The sequence below is a fragment of the Artemia sp. Qi Xiang Cuo genome, chromosome 7 (assembly GCF_049724085.1).
Source record: "Artemia sp. Qi Xiang Cuo chromosome 7, ASM4972408v1, whole genome shotgun sequence".
Lineage (NCBI taxonomy): Eukaryota > Metazoa > Arthropoda > Branchiopoda > Anostraca > Artemiidae > Artemia > Artemia sp. Qi Xiang Cuo.
Genome location: NC_142800.1, coordinates 78,476,624 through 78,496,902, shown reverse-complemented (window position 1 = coordinate 78,496,902; position 20,279 = coordinate 78,476,624). Strand labels below are relative to the sequence as shown.

The 20,279-nt window shown below is 35.6% G+C and overlaps 1 protein-coding gene across 1 annotated transcript in view; it reads right to left on the bottom strand.

Moving 5' to 3' along the window:
• GluRS-m (putative glutamate--tRNA ligase, mitochondrial) overlaps positions 1 to 20,279 on the bottom strand; it is a 62,330-nt gene that overhangs the window by 33,394 nt on the left and 8,657 nt on the right. The window contains exons 2-4 of the mRNA XM_089091728.1: positions 9,784 to 9,963; positions 5,736 to 5,986; positions 3,328 to 3,542 (exon numbers count right to left, since the gene is read on the bottom strand). Coding sequence (XP_088947854.1) covers positions 3,328 to 3,542; positions 5,736 to 5,986; positions 9,784 to 9,963 — 646 coding nt within the window. The remainder of the gene's footprint in view (positions 1 to 3,327; positions 3,543 to 5,735; positions 5,987 to 9,783; positions 9,964 to 20,279) is intronic.

The following is a 20,279-nucleotide window of genomic DNA, read 5'->3' as shown; positions in this document are numbered from 1 at the left end:
CATTAGTTTTTCATAGTCAATAAGCAACTATGTTCCCCCATGTCGGCAAATGCCGGCATGAAACTATCTTATATATTTGACAATAATCTATAAAACGGTTGATCAGCAACTAACCACTACCAAAGGAAAACAAGTAGTATTTAAGCTCAGGAAGGCTTCGGAGTATTTACTAATAAGGAGAGGGAGAGTTGTAATATAGTTATTATTGATAATTGGAACAATTTTTGGGCAAAGTTTTCTCCCAAAAGTTTTCCTGGCGAAGGGCTTGAACCCTTAAGTAGGTATTTCTAACAACTATGGTGTTTGTTGCCATCCCGTAAATAGTAGACAGAAAAAAATGTAAGACACCCCAGAAAAACAACTTTTAGAATCAAAATAGTTTTAACTTGTTCTATAAAAGTATTAAGTAGTGGATCGAGCAGGTCTTGCCTGTGGTAGGCTAACAAGGAACAGAAATTAGTAGCCTTTTTTTATTGGAATTACTATTATGTCAGTACTTTGTCTGTAGCAATGGTAAAAACCAACTAATTACATTGTTTCAGGGAAGCTTCAGAATACATTTATCAGTTAGTTAGCACTTTTTTGAAAGATAAAAATATAGATATTACTTCTCCAAATGACATTTTTAAAATTCATTTTTTAGGCTTCAAACTGAATTTAAATATTTCAAAAGTTTATTTTATTCTTTTTGTAACAATTTTGCAATAGAAAATATCAGAGGAAACACTAATTATATCAAATCAGCAAGGTCATAAAATATCAATAGTCTGTAACTCAAGAAAAACTACCTTTCAAACTAGCTTATAACAGCTTTACTATTACTGCTACTACTTACAGCTCACTGCAGCAACAACCTGCCTGAGGTCAACACAGCTACGCATGCTCCTTCTCCATCCTAATTTATTGAAAGTCTCCCTATAACAGCTTTAGTCAGAAGTATTTGCTGCTTCAGTCAGAAGTATTGCCCATTCTCTTTGGACCTTGGTGGAGTACTTTTATTGATTTTAGTTATTTATTTGAATTTTATGAAGCTTTTTGCTGGATGCATGACTGGGTGGTGTTCGAGGAGGATGGCTGATGCAGGAACTTTCCTATTATTTTTTATCCTTTCTTTTCTTACTGGTTATAGCGTCGCAAATGACCAGTGTGTTTATTTGCTATATTTATTCATGGTTGTTTTTTTCCACCCATGCTCCATAAATTCATTTCTCTGCCCCTGCCTGGAGTTTTTTTTTTCAAATACTGGGGAATAAACGTACACGAACTTGGTACAATTCAGATTCTTTTTTTTTCTTTTTTTTTGTCACTATTTCAGGAAGAATGCGGTACTGGCCTACCATTACAAACCTGGAACCATACATCTTGAATAGGAAGGATAAACGACTTGTAAGAAGAAAAAGAAGAAGAACAAACAAACGAACATTTGGCCTGTGCCACAATTCGGTTTCATCAGCATCGAAAAAAGAGAAAGTAAAGCCAAAACAAATTAAAAAAGCGAACAAAATCGAAAAGAACTCGAATCAAAAGAAAATAAAAAGAAGATTCGAATCAACCCGTACAGCGGCTACTCCAAGTCAAAACCAATGGAATGGTTTACTTAAAACCAACGAATTAATTAAGTAACGGTTAAGTAAAAACCAACGAATATATTCAATTTGGTGGCTTAGGTAAAACCCCAACAACCAATGTACAATCAATGAACTATTCCTATCACAAGACAGAAGCAATTGACAATAAACTAATTAGAACAAACGAAAAAGAACCTAATTACTATGTTGCGAAATGATCTTTTTACTGGCACCCAATGAAGCTTTTCATTTATTTTATTTAATTTAATCCCATGATGATTTTGCAGTGCCAAAAGAAAATTTTTGGTAATGGATTCATTTTTTAATATAAATAAAATCAATGTTTAAACTACCATTATATCTGTTAGCTGCCTAATCCACGACAATGTGTTTTTTTTTTTATTCCTATGGCTTTTTCCTTTGAAATAGCTGGCATTTCCCTAAATTGTATGTAATGGTGAACGAAAATATGCTCTACCAAAGGAGAAACAAAATTTTGAAAAGGAACTCTAAATTTGAGAAGATTGCGATCCTCAAAAACCATCCATAAATTTCTGGTAACTTAAGCCTATGTGGAACTTTCCACACGACCAAGAATACACTACACTCTTTTCCCTAGATTGCAGTAACTTTTGTCTTACCCAGAATTTACAGAAAGCCACCCAGACTGATTTGAAACAAGTTTTAATAGTATATTTGAACAAAGCCTGTATAAGTTTTTCACCCAAGAAGTGTACACAAGGTAAAGGAGATGTAGCCATTTGAACTTTTAGAATCCAAAAATTGAGGCTCTAGATTTTTTTTTTTTTTTTTTTTTTTTTTTTTTTTGATACTGACTTTGTCTCTTCTTTATTACTTCATTGCTCAATATAATTGCATATGCCATGCAAAAAACATGTCCCTCATGTAAAACAGTTTTTAATTACCATACATTGGACAACAAATTCTAAGAGCTGTACCAGTCAATGAAATAAATGGTTCTTTTTCTATAGATGCTGGGTGGCATGAGTGGATGTTAAGATACCAGGCACTATGAGTTGGTTTTCTACGTATAGAGAAAAGAAATAGATTTTCTCTTTCTTATTAACAGAACATACGGATGAACTAATCAATCCGTCACGTAGTTGGTTCGAACCAACCACATCATGACCAGTAGCGTAATTCCATCAAACTCCTGGGGGGGGGGGGGCAAAGTTGGAGCCAATTTTCCTAAATCAAGTGAAAATGATAGTGAAAACTGAAAAATGAGTCATATATTACCATAAAGGCAAAAATATACTAAAGAAAACTGACCTGTTTCTCTGGATACTTGAATTATGCAGGCTTATCTTAATTTTGAAAAGATTTCCTGTAGAAACTAAATTTCAGCTGGGGAAGGCAAACTGAGGTCTGGGGGAGGGAGCAGTTTCTCCTCCCCCCTGCCCCATAGCAAATCACACCACTGACCATGACCCTACCTATTGAGCTTAATGAGGGAAGTATTGCAAGATAATAGCGCGTCATCTTTGTGAGAGTTACAACTACCTTTGCCTTAGGTAAATGTAAAGACATTGGTCATTCCTTATCTTAGGAAACAATGTTGTCTAATGAGAAGTATCGTCTGTTCACACTGGTAACGATCCATTTTACTGGTAGCTATCAAGTTGCCATAACTAAAACATCCTCCAGTAACTAAAAATGCGACTTAAAAAGTTGCTGCTTAGCCTATGGAAACTAGGATCAAAAGTTCAGATTCCTATTGAGAAAAGGTCTCACCTACTTGTACATAAGAATGTGTTTGGCAGTTGAAATTAGCCACTCTTCTCCACGAAGAACGTGTGAAATGTCCATTAAATGATCATCAACAACATTAGCAAAATGATAAGTAGGGTACCCGTCTTCTTTCATAATGACTGGGTCACCTTCATTAGCAGCAGGATTATAGTCATAGGGTCCATATACTAGATCACTGAAGTTCGATTCTTCTGACCTAAGCTAAAAATTAGTATTTACTTTATATAAAGAGGTAATACAGGAATAGAGAGAGAGAATGTGAGGGAGAGAGAGACAGAGTGAAAAAAGAAAAAAGCGAGGAATCAAGAGAGAGACTTTTTTCACAAGATGTCCTACAGCGTCTTATCCCTCTAAGAGTCTTTTGTCCCTCCTTACTAAGTTTTAATATAATTGAGCATTATAGGGAGGAATGATGTGTATTTCGTGTAGGTTATGTATAAACAAACTACCTCCCATCAAATGATTTTACGCAAACATACGATATCTAGCTATTTGGCAAACAAGACAGAATCAGTAGTCATTTACAGCACAGTATTCCAGTTGAAGGACTTGTTTTACGATCTAAGAAATCAAAAGTTCAACAGCAGCAACTAACAGAATGTTTTTAACACAGCAAAAATGATAATAACTATGTCATCTAAAGGGAATCCAGAAAGACTCTTTACACTTCGATGAATTATTACAAACGCAGTTGTAAATATTTTTTAGTTTGTTTTATTTTAATTATTTGATACTTTCTTGTTTGTTTTTAGTGTTTTGTTTTATAAGATATAAGATTTGTTTGATATTAATAACTGTTTATTATAGTTTGTATAAGTGCATAAGGTCCTCTACTGGAGTCGATCCAGAGGGCGTTTTGGGGATAGCCTCCCCCCCCCCAAGGTAAAATTTATACAAATTAAAGGGGTAGACACTACCAATTGGGGGGTTCCAAGCTTCGTTGGTGCCCACTCGCCCCCCCCCCCCAAAAAAAGAAAACACTTTAAAGCAAGAAAACAATTACTGCAGATTCTTAACTCAACTTTCTAACCAAAGACGTTGCACTAAATCTAGTGAGAGTATGGAACCAAATGAGAATTTAAAACTTTCCTAGACTTGGATTACGCTGATGACCTGAGTATCCTAGATGAAAATATTTGCTAAATGAATGAACTTTTGGAGGTTTTGAGTGTTCAGGAGTGTTAGAATAGGGTTAAAGATTAATGTTAAGGGGATTAAGTCACTTAGACTGGGAATAAATGAAGGTGAAGAGGTGACATTAGGTAACGTGAAAGATCGATCAAGTGGATGGGTACTATTATCGATCGATACCTGGGTACTATTATTAATAAAGAAGCTGGATGCAGTGGAGACGCTTAAAGCAGAATAAACCAAGGCCCAGGGTGTTTTTTTCAAAACTGAAAAAGCCTGGAAGAATAGGATAATAAACCTGCAAAACAAGATTAGAATAATGGTTGCTACGGTGATGACAGTGGTCTAGTGGTCTGAAACGTGGGCATTTCAAAAGACGGGAAGGATTTGTTACATATTTTCCAGAGGAATTGCCTACAGATTCTTCTGGGTACCTGTCTGACTGACTGTATTACAAACATTAACCTGTACAAAAAATGTGGTTCTATCCCGAATCTAGGGCTAGAATGACAGAAAGGTTGAGATGACTGACACATTTCAGTGAATGAAGGATGCCAGATTGACAAAGTTCATTCTTTTGAGCTAACCATCTAGGACCAAAGGAAAATCCGTTGTCGTCCCCGGATGGGGCGGGAAGAGGTCGTAAAAAAGGATTTAAAGGAAGTCGGGACTCCTTGGGAGGGTGAAAGAGGGAGGTTTTGAAGAGATTCGGATGGAGGAGGAGGAGCGTGCACAGCTGTGTTGGCCTCAGGTGGCTTGGTATTACAGTGACTTGGTAGTAGTAGTAGTATAATTTTCCAGTAATATGGTGCACCACCACATTTAGGGGGGGGTTTGTCAGTTCCTCAATCAAACATTTCCAGACCTGGATTGAACGAGTGTAAAGAATAAAAATATAAAGAAAGTTTAAGAAGAAATAGTGAAATTAACATATTTATTTAGGATTTGAATATCCGCTTTGTGGTTTTCCTGGGTAATGCTGGACAGCATCGGATTTTTTTTAGAGACGAACGCGGGTTTTCTCGCTGATCCTTTTCTCTTTGAATTCAACTAACAACTGACTGGGTAAACATTCCCTGTCATCTACAGCAGATTATATCTGGAAAAGTTAAGATTCCTCCAATTCACAAATTTTGTCCACTGAAATATAATCCTACTTCTGCGCTTAAAGCAAATCGTTTTCTTCTTTAAAGCAGGAATTAAAACAAAAACTTATACAATAAAACACCATCAATTTCACACCAAAATTGAAAATCATCTTACAACAAATCGATAACAATGTGACAGTCCTTGTCGAATCTTTTCTTCCACTTGTTTGCGACTCAAATTTCGACATTTGTTGTCATACTTAGGAACTTCTCGTCTCCTGACAGCATCTTTCCTGATTAAATCCAACCGAGTTTGAGAGCAGAAACAGGGATACGCATTGCCATTTTTTAATAAGGTATCTAAATTACTGCGATATAGATCCAATCTTTGGGATTGAAAGTAAGGACCATAATCACCTCCATTGCCTAAAATAGAGATGTAAAAGTTAGATACGGCCAAAGTTGCACAGTTAGAGGGGGAGGCATTTCCAAGGATACGCTGTAACGTTACCTATAGTAAAGAGGCATGTTCCTACCAGACAATTTATTCCAGCGACTTTGTCACGAAAATGATGATCGTAAAACTTCGATTGGAAATTGAAGCTAATAGCGCTCTTCTTAAGGTTTGAAAGTTAGCAGAGGACAACCAGCCTTCCTCCCATGCCCTTATCTGCTACCCCACCCCTGTCTGATATCACATCACCATTTTGAGATAGATATTTTTTCAAAATTTTCGAAATTTCCGTTAATTATGGCTCTGGGAAAACATTAACTACTCCCCTTGCCCCTGGAGCAAGGAGAATAACTTACACAAATTGCTAGTTATTCATAGATAGATATTATGGTAGGAAAAGCGACATACTGGATCTTGGCTATCCAATTGGTTAGAACATTCAGGAGTCGTTCTCTGGGCCAAGAGAAACAAATATTTTGTTGAGAGTGGGAGCACATTATGGAGACTGGATATGGGTCAGAAATTGCTTGCCCCTGTTATACAATATTAGTAAATTGATTAATATGGAATCCAACCACAAGCTATAGTTCAATTAGTAATGAATTCAATCCACAAAAGCATTTAATTTCCATAAAATAACCCACAAACATATATAGAATCATAACATGTATAGCATCTGTAAAATAGCATATAGCCCAACTATCCATGAAAAGCTAGAGGCTTGATACTTCTCTTGAACAAAATAAAGGAATGGAAGATATATCCAAATTTTATCATGGTTATTACAATGATCTCTGCTAAATGAAGGGTCCAAAATAAATAGCGGTACGTTTTAAGGCCACAATTTCAAGAGAAAGGGGGTCCGGCAGATCAACTTTAGACCCACTCCCCCATCCTTTTTGTGGTGGCATGTCTTCAAAGAAAGTTTCCAAATGGAGCAGTTTACGACTTACACCACTGAGTTTCCAATTGAGCTAGTTTTGCTATCCAAGAAGAAGTTGAGCAATTTCAGCGATATGCGCGGAGGTGGGGGGCTCACCTTCTTCCCTATCCCCAAATACTAAAACTTCCCAAAGTTCTGGGCACTTCCTATTCAAATTATCAAATTAGGTTTGGATTTTTATTATTAGCGTCCCCTCCCCAGCCAAAAGCAAAATCGCATCCTAACATATGTACCTGTGCAGTATGTGCTTTAAGGCTTCATATTCAATAGAATAGGGTTTGATTTATAATATTAAGACCAGTTTTAGTCACCATAAGGCCAGGAAATGGGTCATAAACGTCATCATAAACTATGCCATCACTGTCATGCCAAAAGGTAGTGTCTGTCATTTTCACCATTCTGAGATAATGGATAAAACCATTTGCTAGAGAATCGGCAGGGTAATAAGGATCAAAGAATGACTAAGGATACTTTCCCTCTGAAAACGACTTAGCAAACAGTTTTTGACAACTATCTCAGAAGCGTGAAAACGCCAGATATTACCATTAGACTTGATTCCGACGATGCATCCGTGAATAATATGCATAAATGGATAATATTGCAACTTGGTCTATCTAATTTTGTACTCGTAAATATTTAGCTAGCTAAAAAATATTTCAGAAGCATGTTTTTAATAAATTTTTTTCAATAGATGGCGCAGTGATGTTTGATGGCACCATTATAGGAACCAAGTATGGTACTTACGACTTTGTCCTCGCAGTTCTACGAATCCCAACCGTTAAAGAACGCAGGTACCATCTGATGTGTAAGTTTGGACACTCTGTGCTTTAGAGTGATAGCCACTGTTCCCTACTACCCCCCGCCGCTGCAGTCAAAATAAATATATGTCATAAGAACAAGCTTCAGCCAGTACACTGCAAAACAAATCGTTTCAGTAATTCATTAGCATTTTTCTTTTTTTTTTCTTTTTTTTACTAGCCTTTTCAGCTTGCTGCCCATTAAAGAACTAAAAATAAATCAGAAAATAACTTAATTACCAGAAAACAACTAAACTAGACAACATATTAAAAGCTAAATTTTCTTCTTCTTTTTCTTGTTTTTAGAAGAACTCAAGCAGTCCGAAGAAATAGAGGATTGTCCATCATTGTAACGAATTTGCATAATGTTATTAACATCAATAAGGGCAGAACATTTTGAGAATTTACTAAACCGAGATAGTTGCAGGAAAAGATATAGAGGAAAATAAATAGTTTGCGATACCTTGGACGTGAAGGAAGATTTGTTTTGTGAGGAAGAATTAGCGAAAACATTCTTAGACCACACTGGCTATACATGACAAACGAAACTCAGAGAAGAGAGAAAGTAACAAAATGAAAAGTCACTAAGGCTAGGAATAAGTGAAGATGAAAAGGTGATGTTGGGCAATGAAAATATTGATCAGGTGGGCAGCTTTACTTACCTTGGTAGTATTATTAGTAAAGATGGTGGGAGCAGTGAAGATGTTAAAAGTAGAATAGCCAAGGCTCAGGGTGTTTTTTCCCAATTGAAAAAAAGATTGAAAGAATAGTCTGCAAACCAAGATTAGAATACTGGAAGCTACAGTGTTGATAGTGGTCAAGTATGGTCCTGAAGCATGAGGGCTCTGAAAAACGGAGAAAAATTTGCTAGAAGTTTTCTAGACAAATTGCCTATGGTTTTATTTTGGGTACCGAACTGACTGACCATATTTCAAACAGTAGGCTGTACAAAAAGTGTGGTTTAATCTTGTTTTCTACGGCTATAATGAGAGAAAGTTTGGAAAGGCGGGGGCATGTTCTGCAGATGAAGGATGACAGATTAACAAAGAGTGTCCTTTTTGGTCAACCGTCTAGGACTAAACAAAAAGCAGGTCGTCCTCGGTTGGGGTTGGAGGATGTCGTAAGAGAGGAATTAAGGAAAATGAGAACTTCCTGGGAGGGTGTAAAGAGGGAGGCTTTGAACAGATTGGGATGGAGGAGGAGCGTGCGTAGCTAAGTTGGCCTCAGGCAACTTGGTGCTGCGCTGAGTTGTTAGTATTAGTAGTAGTATTTCTCCTGCTTCAACAAAGACTGAGCAGATCTCAGCTCTTTGGTTGTGCAATGTCACAATGCACATACTTTTTTTTAATTGGACAGTGGCTGTGCAACCAAAGTTCTGCCTAATCAATTTTGGAAGCATACACTAAAATGTTTTCTTCTTGTTTGACTATTTGGAAATGTTAATGCATTATTCTTTATGCAATTCCAAAGCCTGCGGCAGCTGGGATTGAACCCGGGCTCTGTAGTGTCAAACAGAGATCAATCCAATGTACTACCACAAGGCTAAACAGAAACTTTTTTAATCAATCATTTTTATCTTATTAATTCAACGTTTTCTATTTAACCCTCAAATTTATCGTTGTACTGACAATTTTTTTTTCTCTGCATACTACCGTAAATTGTTTGACAGACCTACCAACTTTAAGTTTAAGTAAAAATTTCAGCATAGTATCAATATAATAAACCTACGTAACAAATTAAACTTTTGTTATTAAAATAGGAATATTCTGAATTACGCACAATAGAAAACAGATTGGATACATTACAGATAAAAAATATACCTGATATAAGGTGTTTAATAATGTCAAACAAACTGCTAGTTATAACATACCTTGAGAAGGGTAAGACCAACCCAAACGACTTAAAAGTCATAATACAACTTATGAAAGCCCTGTTCATCCCATTTAACTTTTGGCTGCTAGATCATTTTAACACCAGAAGGGTAACTTTGCTGTATTATAGACGAATAGAAAGATTACTTGCGAATTACCAGGACTTTCCTTGGGTATAAGCTGTAATTTTGTCAAAACTCTCTCAATGGCTTCTACAGCACCAGGAACTAGCCTCTTCCTGTCTGTGTCTTCAATCCTCAGTATAAAGCTTCCATTGTTTTGCTGGGCAAATAAAAAATTATATAGAGCTGTACGGAGCCCACCAAGATGTAAGAAACCTATAAATAAAGAGTGAGTCACAGACAAAGATGACAAAAACTTGGTCCTGATGGTTGAAAAACTGAGTCAGAAATAAAAAACTTATAAGAAATGCATTTCTGTAAGAAAAGAAAATTAAGGGAAAAAAACGTATTTTTCGGTAAGAAAAAAAATAAGGCTAACAATGACAAATATAAAGGATTTTTTCAAAAGGGAAGAGTGGGTAAATCTGCTATAACACCAAGAAACAGGGCAATTATACGAAAATTATGAGAAAACAATCTCACCCATCACACAATAAGTTTGTATGTAGGCTTCCTATTCTATGTGTCTCTCATGGTATGCTAGACTGTGAGGTATGTATAAGTTTATTCTGGTTTTGTATTTTTATCTTATACATAAAAAAGAATTGATACAGGCTACATTTTTCCTGCACCTCTTGCATGTCAAGTGAATGTCTACAATCTGAGTTAAAATATAATGTTTCATTGCTGTAAGATAGCACTGATAAAGTATCCAGTCCTTGGTACATATGGACCACAAAATCATCAGGCTACAGCTTCCACTAAAACCATTAAGGGGGGCTATAAACCTTTGATTGAGAGTAGATGAAAATTGGCATATCAATTTGCTGTCCCAGAGTTTTCACTTGTAGGCATTGTGCTGCTCTTAGGAACAAATTACCAGGAGCAAATACTTTCCTTAGCTGAAATATATTTTATTGCTTAAAAGTTGAACTCTGAACATATGATTAGACAAGCCCTGTTTTTATATTCTACAGCACCTGGTCTACCCTTTGAAAAAGACAACACCTTTTTTTTACAGTCTACCCTTTGAAGACGAAAAAAAAAAAATCAAAAATACTATCCATTCTAAAATTCAATTTTCCTTGATTTTCAAGACAGGGGCTGTAATAGGGTTCTCTACAATGGCGATTTCGAGGTTCTACTTTTTATGATAATCCAATGTCATATTGAGGAGTTTCAGACTCTTTTATGAATTTCTGAAAAAAATATTTTTGTAAATAAAAACTATTGCTTAGTTTCATCCAGGTAAAAATTACCATTTCCAAATTAATATCAATGGGAAATTTCTCTCAATTGACAATTTCTTTTATTTTTTTTCTGTTTTGTTTGCTACGTGTTGCACTGAGCTATATTCCAGCTGCTGCAGAAACCTTCATCCCAAGTTACCCTATATTTGAGGACAACAGCCCAACTAAAATCCTGCTCTTTATGGTAGTAAAGTTTCTCTTTTATATAGCAATAATTTGAGCAGGAAAGAGCTCACGAAGAAGTGTTGCTTTACACAATAAATTTGCTCTATTATTAATACAGGGCAGGGGGGGCATCCACTTGGCTCCTCCTACGGCGCAACTAAGCCACAGTATGTAACTATAAGCATTAAATATATAAACAGTTTATAATAACCTTTCATTTAGTATAAACAGCATGCATATTTTGAGACAAATGTGTCCCTCTGCTGAAGTATGCCTCCTGAAACTGGGATGTTATATAGATCGCTTTTATTGTTATTCTAAGCCTGTTTGCTGAGCCACAATTTTTATTTCATATTGTTTTCACCTTATGTGGACAAAAATTGATGTTTTGAAACTGAAAGTGGCTCTTTACCTTGTAATAAATTTTTTTTGCTATATTTGAAATCACCATAAACAAAATATTATTTTTATACATATAGTGTCAACAAACTTCCCATTTTTTGAGTTCCAGTCAACATAAACAGGGGTTATCCTTTACTCACCATTTATTATCATGAGCCATTTGAAGGTATAGGCACTAGACCTTGCCTTAGACCTTAGTTCCTCTGGCGCCATTAGTGTCGCATAGGGCGTCGACGAAGCATCTCCACTCGTCCCGGAGCGATGCTACAACGGTGAAATTTTCTCATTCAGATACTAGAAAAGTCTCAGCCATCCTCAGATCTCAGTCAAAAGTTCGCCGCAAAGTGTTCTTTGGACAACCCTGTCTTCTTCTGTTGCCTGGTTTCCAGTCGTAGGCTGTCCGAGGAAGGTAGCCTTCTTTTATGCAGAGTACATGCCTTAAATATGTCCACCTCTTCTTCCTAAGAACATCAGTAATGAGAGGCTGGCCCGTTCTATTACAAACTTCAGAGGTACTAACTCTCTGTTACCAGCTTATATTTAAAATTCTCCTTAAGCACACATTTTAAAATGCAAGAATTGTCTTTTCAAGCCGTTGGTTCATTTGCCAGCACTCACTAGCGTAGCGGAGTATGGAGAGCACATTACTATTGATGAGATGTAACTGTAGTCGTAAAGAATATTTTCTGCTCCTCCAAATGGGCTTTAGTCTATTAAAAGCTCTGGTTGTCTGACCGATTCTGCGTTTCATCTCGGACATTATTTCGCCATCACAATTGATCTAGCTACCCAGGTATTTGAAATCTTTCACCTGTTGGATATTTGTGTTCTTGTGATGCAGTACAAGTAGTGAGTTTGTGATTGACATGCTCTTTGATTTGTCAACGTTAATGGTTAGCCTGACTTTTTCTGCTTTTTCTATGAGTGTGTCAAGTAGCTGCTGTACCCTCTGTTTATAATCTTCTAACAAGACTACATTATTCGCGAAATCCAAATCAGAGTTGCTTACCACTTACTTTTACGCCATATCCAGAATTTCGTTTTAATACGTAGTCCATTATAACTACAAAAAGAAATGGGAAAAGTAGCCTACATTCCTGACGCACAACAGACATGAACTTGAAAAATCTGGTTGTACAATTCTTGGTCTTGATGCAGCCCTCAGTCTCTTTGTATAGGGAGATAATCATGCTCACTAGTTTTTCTGGCACCCTATAATACTTGAGAACTCTCCACAAACATTCTTGGTCAACCAAGTCAAATGCCTTTTTGAAGGCAATAAATAGCAAATATAGCTTGTTGTTCCACTCTTTTGATTCCTCAACAAGTGTTCTCAGTACGAAAATCAAGTCAGAGCATGATCTGTCGCTTCTAAGACCATACTGCTCTTCTAGCAGATGTGTATCATGTGTATCTAGTGCATCTCGAATCTGGTACAACATAATAGAAGCCAATAGTTTGCATGGTACCAGCAGAATGTTGATACATTCTGCGTACATTCTCTCCAATTATTGCAAAACATTGTGTCTCCCTTTTTGAAAATTTTGGTCAATATCCCCTTGGTCCATTCACGGAGAACCTTCCCTATATTCTATATATTGGTGAAAAGGGCGAGCCACACTGAGAGACATGTTCTTATTGAATACTTTAGCATTTCTGCAGAGAGTCTATCTATCCCAGGAACTTGTCTATCTTTTAGTTTTTTTGCTGCATACATGACCTTGGCAGAGCTTGGCGGGTCTGTATTGATTTCGAGCTGTAAAAATGGGGTATCAGGTACTGGAAGGGGATATGAAGCACATTTAAGATGTCAGATAAAGAATAAAGCATCTTTAGTGTTCTTTTTTAGAAACAAAGTCATAGAAAAAAAAAGAGTGGGCTAGGAACAGCAGGACTTGGCGCCCCCCCCCCCCAGAAAATAACCCCGAGGTTGGTTGGTCTTCAATCACTTTCGACTTGTAAAAAAGACTAGAACTCTCAACTTCTGGTGTAATGAGCACCCTCCAAAGTTTCTGATACAAAAAAAAACTGTAAAAAATGCATCAAAATGTGAAATTGATATTCAATCTCTCTTGATTTCCAGGAATGTTTCTGGTCTACGTTGTTATTATAAAAGTAAAGAATACCATTTATTCCCAAAATAAGCTGATATTTCCAAGGGGGGTGTTTTCCAGGGGGGAGGGTGGGATTTTCTAAAGGGTAAACACCTAGCCTCGGGAGCAGCACATGGAAAAGATTTTCAATATGAAATTTGCACAAAAAAAATGCAAGGCAGATTTGTAGGTACTTTGTTTAATTATAGGGAATTATATTGTTTAATTTTTTTGATGGGGGTGCCATCCTCTTCTTACTTTATTTGTCATAAAGATGTATAAGAATAATTACAGATCAAACTAATCCAAGTTTAAAAAAAATCAATCTGAAAATGGGCCATTTCTTTTGCTTTGAGAGCATTTTGTAATGATTAAAGAGTTATGCTAGGTCAACATTCAGAGTATATCAGTAATAAAAGGAATACAAAAGCACTTAGGCTATTTACTCGACTGCAGAAAAACTGGTTCCTTAATCTTCAGCCCAATGTATTCAAAAGCGCAATAAGAGATAAAATATATTTTTTCTTTTTATTATTATTATTGTCATTTGAGTTTTATTAACAACTCTGCGATTTTGGTGATAAATGGTAGTTGACAGTTGATGAATAGAAACAATCATCAAAGCAAATGAAGTTCAATAGTCCAGGTGATGTCCTTTAATATTGTTTGGAATCCAGTCATTATCAAATAAAGATAGTGTTATCTCTTTATTACTTTCACATTGCTTGCAAAACAGAAGATTATCTGTATGAAAAGAATGCTGATTGCCCCTATTTCCCCCCGCCCCTGAATTTTGGAAAATACCAATTTTTTTTGTTTGTTAAAAAATATTTAATTTTTGGTATTTTCTTTAAAAGAGTTGATATAACAGCAAAATTGGCCTAACCTAGATTCTCAAAAATACACTTTGCCCCTCTCCCCATATTTTATAAACTGACACCCCTGGTGTTAAACCTTTAAAAGCTTATAAAATTTGAAAATTTCTCTATGTTTCGCCAATAGTTCTCTCCATAACACTCTACAAATCCAATTTCCCTTAGCTATTTTTCCAAATTAGGCCTCACCTCCCTTGTTTTTCTTCAACAAAAATTATATTTTCACCCTAGACCCTAGTAGAATTGTCCCCAGAGAGAAGAATTTTTCCCTAATTAATTGACATGTTAAATAAGTGGATCTTTTCCTCTTTCATCCCTTTCCTTTTTACCACTCATTGTATAAGATTTATTTGAATAAATATGGGCATTCTACTAGTATAGTCTATATTTTACTAAATTCCTTGAATTGATATACTGGCCATTTAATGCATGACATATTTTGTTTCCAATTAGTTTTTAAGGTTTGTTTGTTGTTCTTTTTTCTGTTTGTTTTTGTTGTTGTTTTTTTTTTCAATTTTTTGCAACTTGACATAAAAAGTGGGTTTGGCTCTATTAGACTAATCCTGTCTTTGAAGCAATTACAATTACAATGTTTGAAAATTATAGCAGTGGTTCACAGATGGACTGACGAACACACAGGACTAATGTGTTGTCTTTTTTTCTCTTTGTTGCTCACTGGAAAACCAGGAAAATCCTCCAGCACTTGAGCATCATAGAGAGGTGTTTAAGGGCACATTTAAAAGCTATTTTTTACATTTAATCGCTTTTTATAAATTAGTCCTGATAATACCATTACAAAGCACCATGTGGCACCAAAAATATAAAAGTTGCATGTCCTTTCTAGAATAGACAGGTTGGTCACAACACTGGAACATCATAGAGAGCTGTTTAAGGGCATATTTAAAAGCTAATTCTTATATTTAATTACTTTTTATAAACTAGACCTAATACCACCATCATAAAGTGCCGTATGGAACCCAAAAAGTGCCAATATTGGAATGGAAAGGCTGGGAAGAATGAAAAGGGCATTATCATAATCTACATGGTTGAAAACCATAACCATGAGGTTTACAATCCCTCCTCTTCTCTATTGCCCTGTCCAAGGGCTATTATTATTATTATTATTATTATTATTAAATTGCCTATTGAGTAGTAGAACTAGAAGGCTACTGCAACATCATAGAGAGCTACTGAGTTCATATAAGGGCTCATTTAAAAGTTAGTTATTATATCTACTCATAGACACACATTTTGAATCTGAATTTAAACGTGAATCCAAATATAACATTTGTTTGCATCAAAAATGAACTTCAGCTCGACCCCCCCCCCTAATGTACAAAAATATACCTTGAATTGAATATTCAAGTTTCAGTACTGAATGAGCCTTTGAACTGTGAGGACGCAAATTGGATTTAACATTGAATTTAATTGGTTTGTAAAAAGTGTATTTGTTAGACAGTGAAGATATTGCGAAACATTGAATTGGCTTGGGATTATACACCTTGGATTACGTCATTTAATTATGACAAAAAAAGAAAATAGGCCAAAGACAATGAATCAAGCTCTGATTGAGTAGTAGTTCAGGTGTCTTTACCGCTTGCCCTGAGGAGTGGAATGAAATGCAAATATTTGATTAGTTGAATTTTGCAAACGCTACAGAGTATTCCTGAAAGTTGGTTGTGATTCCTGAAGTAGCGTCGGTATTCAAACGCTGTTGGAAATTGTCGGTGCAGGAGATAGGGGTGTTAGCCGTACCCAAATTAACGGTGGCTTAGCGAACTGCACGTCCGCATCGACGTGGATAAATTATAGGTGCCAAAATAGGTAAGAGAGATTACATATTTTTTTTTATTTGCACTTGCCATGGGGCGAAAAAGGAAGATTGCTAAAACTGTCCAAGTAGGATCCCAGTCTGTTGAGAACAGTTTGTTGAATTCGACCGTTTCATCTGAAGGGAATAACGATGTCGCTTCACTGAAGACCCTGGCGGATGATTTTGCTAAGATGCTAACAATACTTACTGAAAATGGTAAAAAACTAGACTCTATAAACGATAGTATAAAAATGTTAGAAAATCGTATGGTATCAGTGGAAAATACACAGTCTGAGCTAAAATCAGAAGTTAATACTACGAGTTCGCGTGTTACACAGCTTGAATCTGATGTTCTAAGCTTAAGAAATCAAATGTCTATTATCGCTAGTGCAACGAAAAAGTATGAAACTGGGAGTGCAGATCTGTCTCGTCGGCTTATGGCATCTGAGTATCGACATACAGAGACGAATATTATCGTTTGGAATGCTCCCTGCGAAAATACCACCCAAGCCGAAACGTTTTTTGACCACTTGTGTTTGGAGGGTCTAGGTCTGTCCATGGTCCCGAGGTTTCGAGTTGTTGGTAATGTCCGTAAGGAGCAACCGTATTTTAAAGTTGATGTTGGTTCTCGAGATGCGAAGGTCAGTGTGCTTAAGAACGGAAAGAAATTAAAAGGTAAAGTTATTGGACACCATAAAAATGTATCTGTTAGCGATGATGCACCAATATCAGTTCGCGAAGCTCGAAGGAAGTTGTATGTAAAGAAATCTAGATTAAATGCTATAGGAGTTTCATCATGGGTTTCCAATACAGTTCCACCATATATACAGATCGACCGTGGTGGTGTGGCGGCAAAATTTGGTTACGATGAGCCTATCCCTGAGTTATGTGACCAATAGATGGTTATATAATGAATGGTGAATTAAGAGTTTGTTAAGATATTTTTTTTTTTTTTTTTTTGTATTTGTGTTTATGGAAAAAAAATTAAAAGTTTTTATTTTTTCCTCATTTATTTAGTTTTTGTTAGAATTTAGAATGGGTAAGTGGTAGACACAGGTAGAGCATTGTGTTTTCTTCAATTATAATTTTCTGGAATTCAGTAATGGAAACAGTAAGCCTGTATTGTGACAGGCTAGTGTTAGTGTCAATTTTTTCACTTTTTGTTTATTCGTTTGTTTATTTATACTATTTTGTTAATATGTTTCTTATTATTTTTAGGTTATATTGTGTTTTTTCTGGAGCTTCGATTACGTTGGAAACGGGACCACCGACCCTCCGAGTTATAGTAAGTTATTCAGTTGGTTAGGTTTAGTTGCAACTACCCTCCTTTTCTTTTTTATATATATATATATATTTATAAAAAATGGTAATTGTTCGTAATGATCGTTTGGATTGGCTTGAGAATAATCCATTGAGTGTTTCGGATTTAGGATTAGGGGTACTTCACAGGGATTTTGATATGGGGGTAGATGATGTTTTTCTGAAGGTTAATTATAAGTGCCCAGTTGATTTACATACTAGACTGGCACCGGATAAACTTGGCATTTTTCATTTGAATTGTCAGGGGTTAAATAGTACATTGGATTATTTGTCGGAGCTGTGTATGCTATCTGATTTTCATATTCTTGCACTTACTGAAACATGGTTAATGAATAATAATTCTGGACTATTGGATATTTTAGATTATAATATGTATGTTAAGAACCGTACTCACCATCAGCATGGAGGACTTGCCCTGTATATTAGAACTGATTTGACTGTGAAGGTTAGGGATGATTTGTCTGTTAATAAAGAGATGATTTTTGAGTGTTTTGTTAAGGAGGCTGATAAGAATGGTGACCCATTTTTTATTGCTGTTTGTTACCGCCCCCCTTCAGCTAGTGTAGATTGTTTTTTAGAATTATTAGAGCAACAAATGGACCTTCTAACTCGTAAGAACATGCCGTGTTTTGTGCGTGGAAATTTTAACATTGATTTGAAATTGTTAGCATCTAATTTAAAAGCCCGGAATTTTTTGAATTTAATGTTAGGTTATGGGATGCATCCTGCTGTAAATATTTGTACTAGAGTGACGGATTCATCTTCATCTCTAATTGATAATGTATTTTTGAATGTTCCCCATGATTCGTCGAGTGTTGTGTTAAATGATGTTTCGGATCACTTTGGTTTGGCTATATTAGTTCCGGGTATATTTAAGAATATTAATATTAATTGTGATGCTCGCCCTAAGCCTAAGAAATTAATAGTTGACTCAAATACTATTTCAAGATTTAAGCTTAGGATAGAACAGTTAGACTTTAAATTTTTACAAGAAGAATTAGATTTAAATTTGAAGTTTGAGCTTTGGTATGGTAAGATTAAGGATACGTTTTTGGAATGTTGTGAAGTGTCAGGAATACAGAAGAGAATAAACGAATAAACCTTGGATTACAAAGAGTTTGTTACAGTCAGTTAATAGAAGACGTTTTTTATATAAGTTGTCAACAAGGAGCAATGATCCTCATGATAAAATAAAGCAGAATATTATAAGGTTAAATTTAAAAAAGTTGAGGGTAACCCGAGTAAGACTTGGAAATTGATTAAGTCGGTGACTTGCCCTGGTAGCGTCTTGATCCGTCCAGATAATATGGGAATGAATAATAATGTTGCAGATGAGATGTATAATCACTTCGCTACTATTGGGCAGCGTGTGTCATCATCGGTGCCAGTATTTGATCAAGATGGAGATTTTCGTCAGTTCCTACCTGAAGATTGTGATGTGTCTGTGTACCTTAAATCTGTAACTATTGATGAATTATTTGATGTTATAAATAATATGAAAAATGGTGCATCAGGAGGCGATTTTATTTCGTTGAAGGTTTTGAAGTCGATATTACCTGTTATATCTAGTCATTTTTTAGGACTGATAAATAATTGTTTAAAAGCTGGAATATTTCCCGATTGTCTAAAGTACGCGAATGTTATCCCGATATTTAAAGGAGGGGATAAGAATTGTTTTAGTGATTATAGACCGATTTCTTTACTGCCATTTATTTCTAGAGTGTTTGAAAAGTTGATTCATAGTAGGATGGTAAGTTTTTTCGAAAAAAGACAATTTTTTAGTTCTAGTCAGTTTGGGTTTAGGAGTCATCATTCTACAGAGCATGCAGTTTTGTTTTTAACAACTTTTATTAATGATGCTTTAGACAAGGGTCTGAAGATAGCTTCGATATTTTGGATATTACTAAAGCATTTGACTCTGTTGATCATGATATACTAGTTCAAAAGCTATATAGTAGTGGTACACGTGGTGATTTTTTAAATGTGATAGTTAGTTTTCTTAGTGGAAGGACTCAGTGTGTCGTGATGGATGGAGTTACATCTAAAATTGAATATATTTCCATTGGAATACCCCAGGGTTCCGTTTTGGGTCCTTTGTTGTTTTTGGTTTATATTAATGACCTTTGTAGAGCTTCAAGTAATGTGTCTTGTTCTTTAGACCTTGATACTTACGGTACTAAAGGAATTCTACCATGTTTTGCTGATGATGCCCATTTCACCGTAGCTGCTAGAACTGAAAATGAGTTGATGACTATATTGAAACAAGGTATTTCTTCGATTGAAAAGTGGATGCGAGTAAATAAATTGAAACTGAATCATAATAAGTCGAATTTTTTGATTTATGGTAGAATTACTGGACATTATCCATGGATTAATAATATAGAAGTAGGGCACCATACTATTGTAAGATCTACTAGTACTAGATACCTTGGTGTTATAATTGATGAAAGCCTTAGTTTTAAAGACCATATTGCATCTGTTAACAGCAAATCGTCTCGTAATATTGGTATTATGCGTAAACTTAGGTATCTTTTTCCGTGTGAAATTCTGAGAATGTTGTATTTTTCTATGGTTCACCCATATCTCATTTACTGTTGTATGGTTTGGTAAAAAA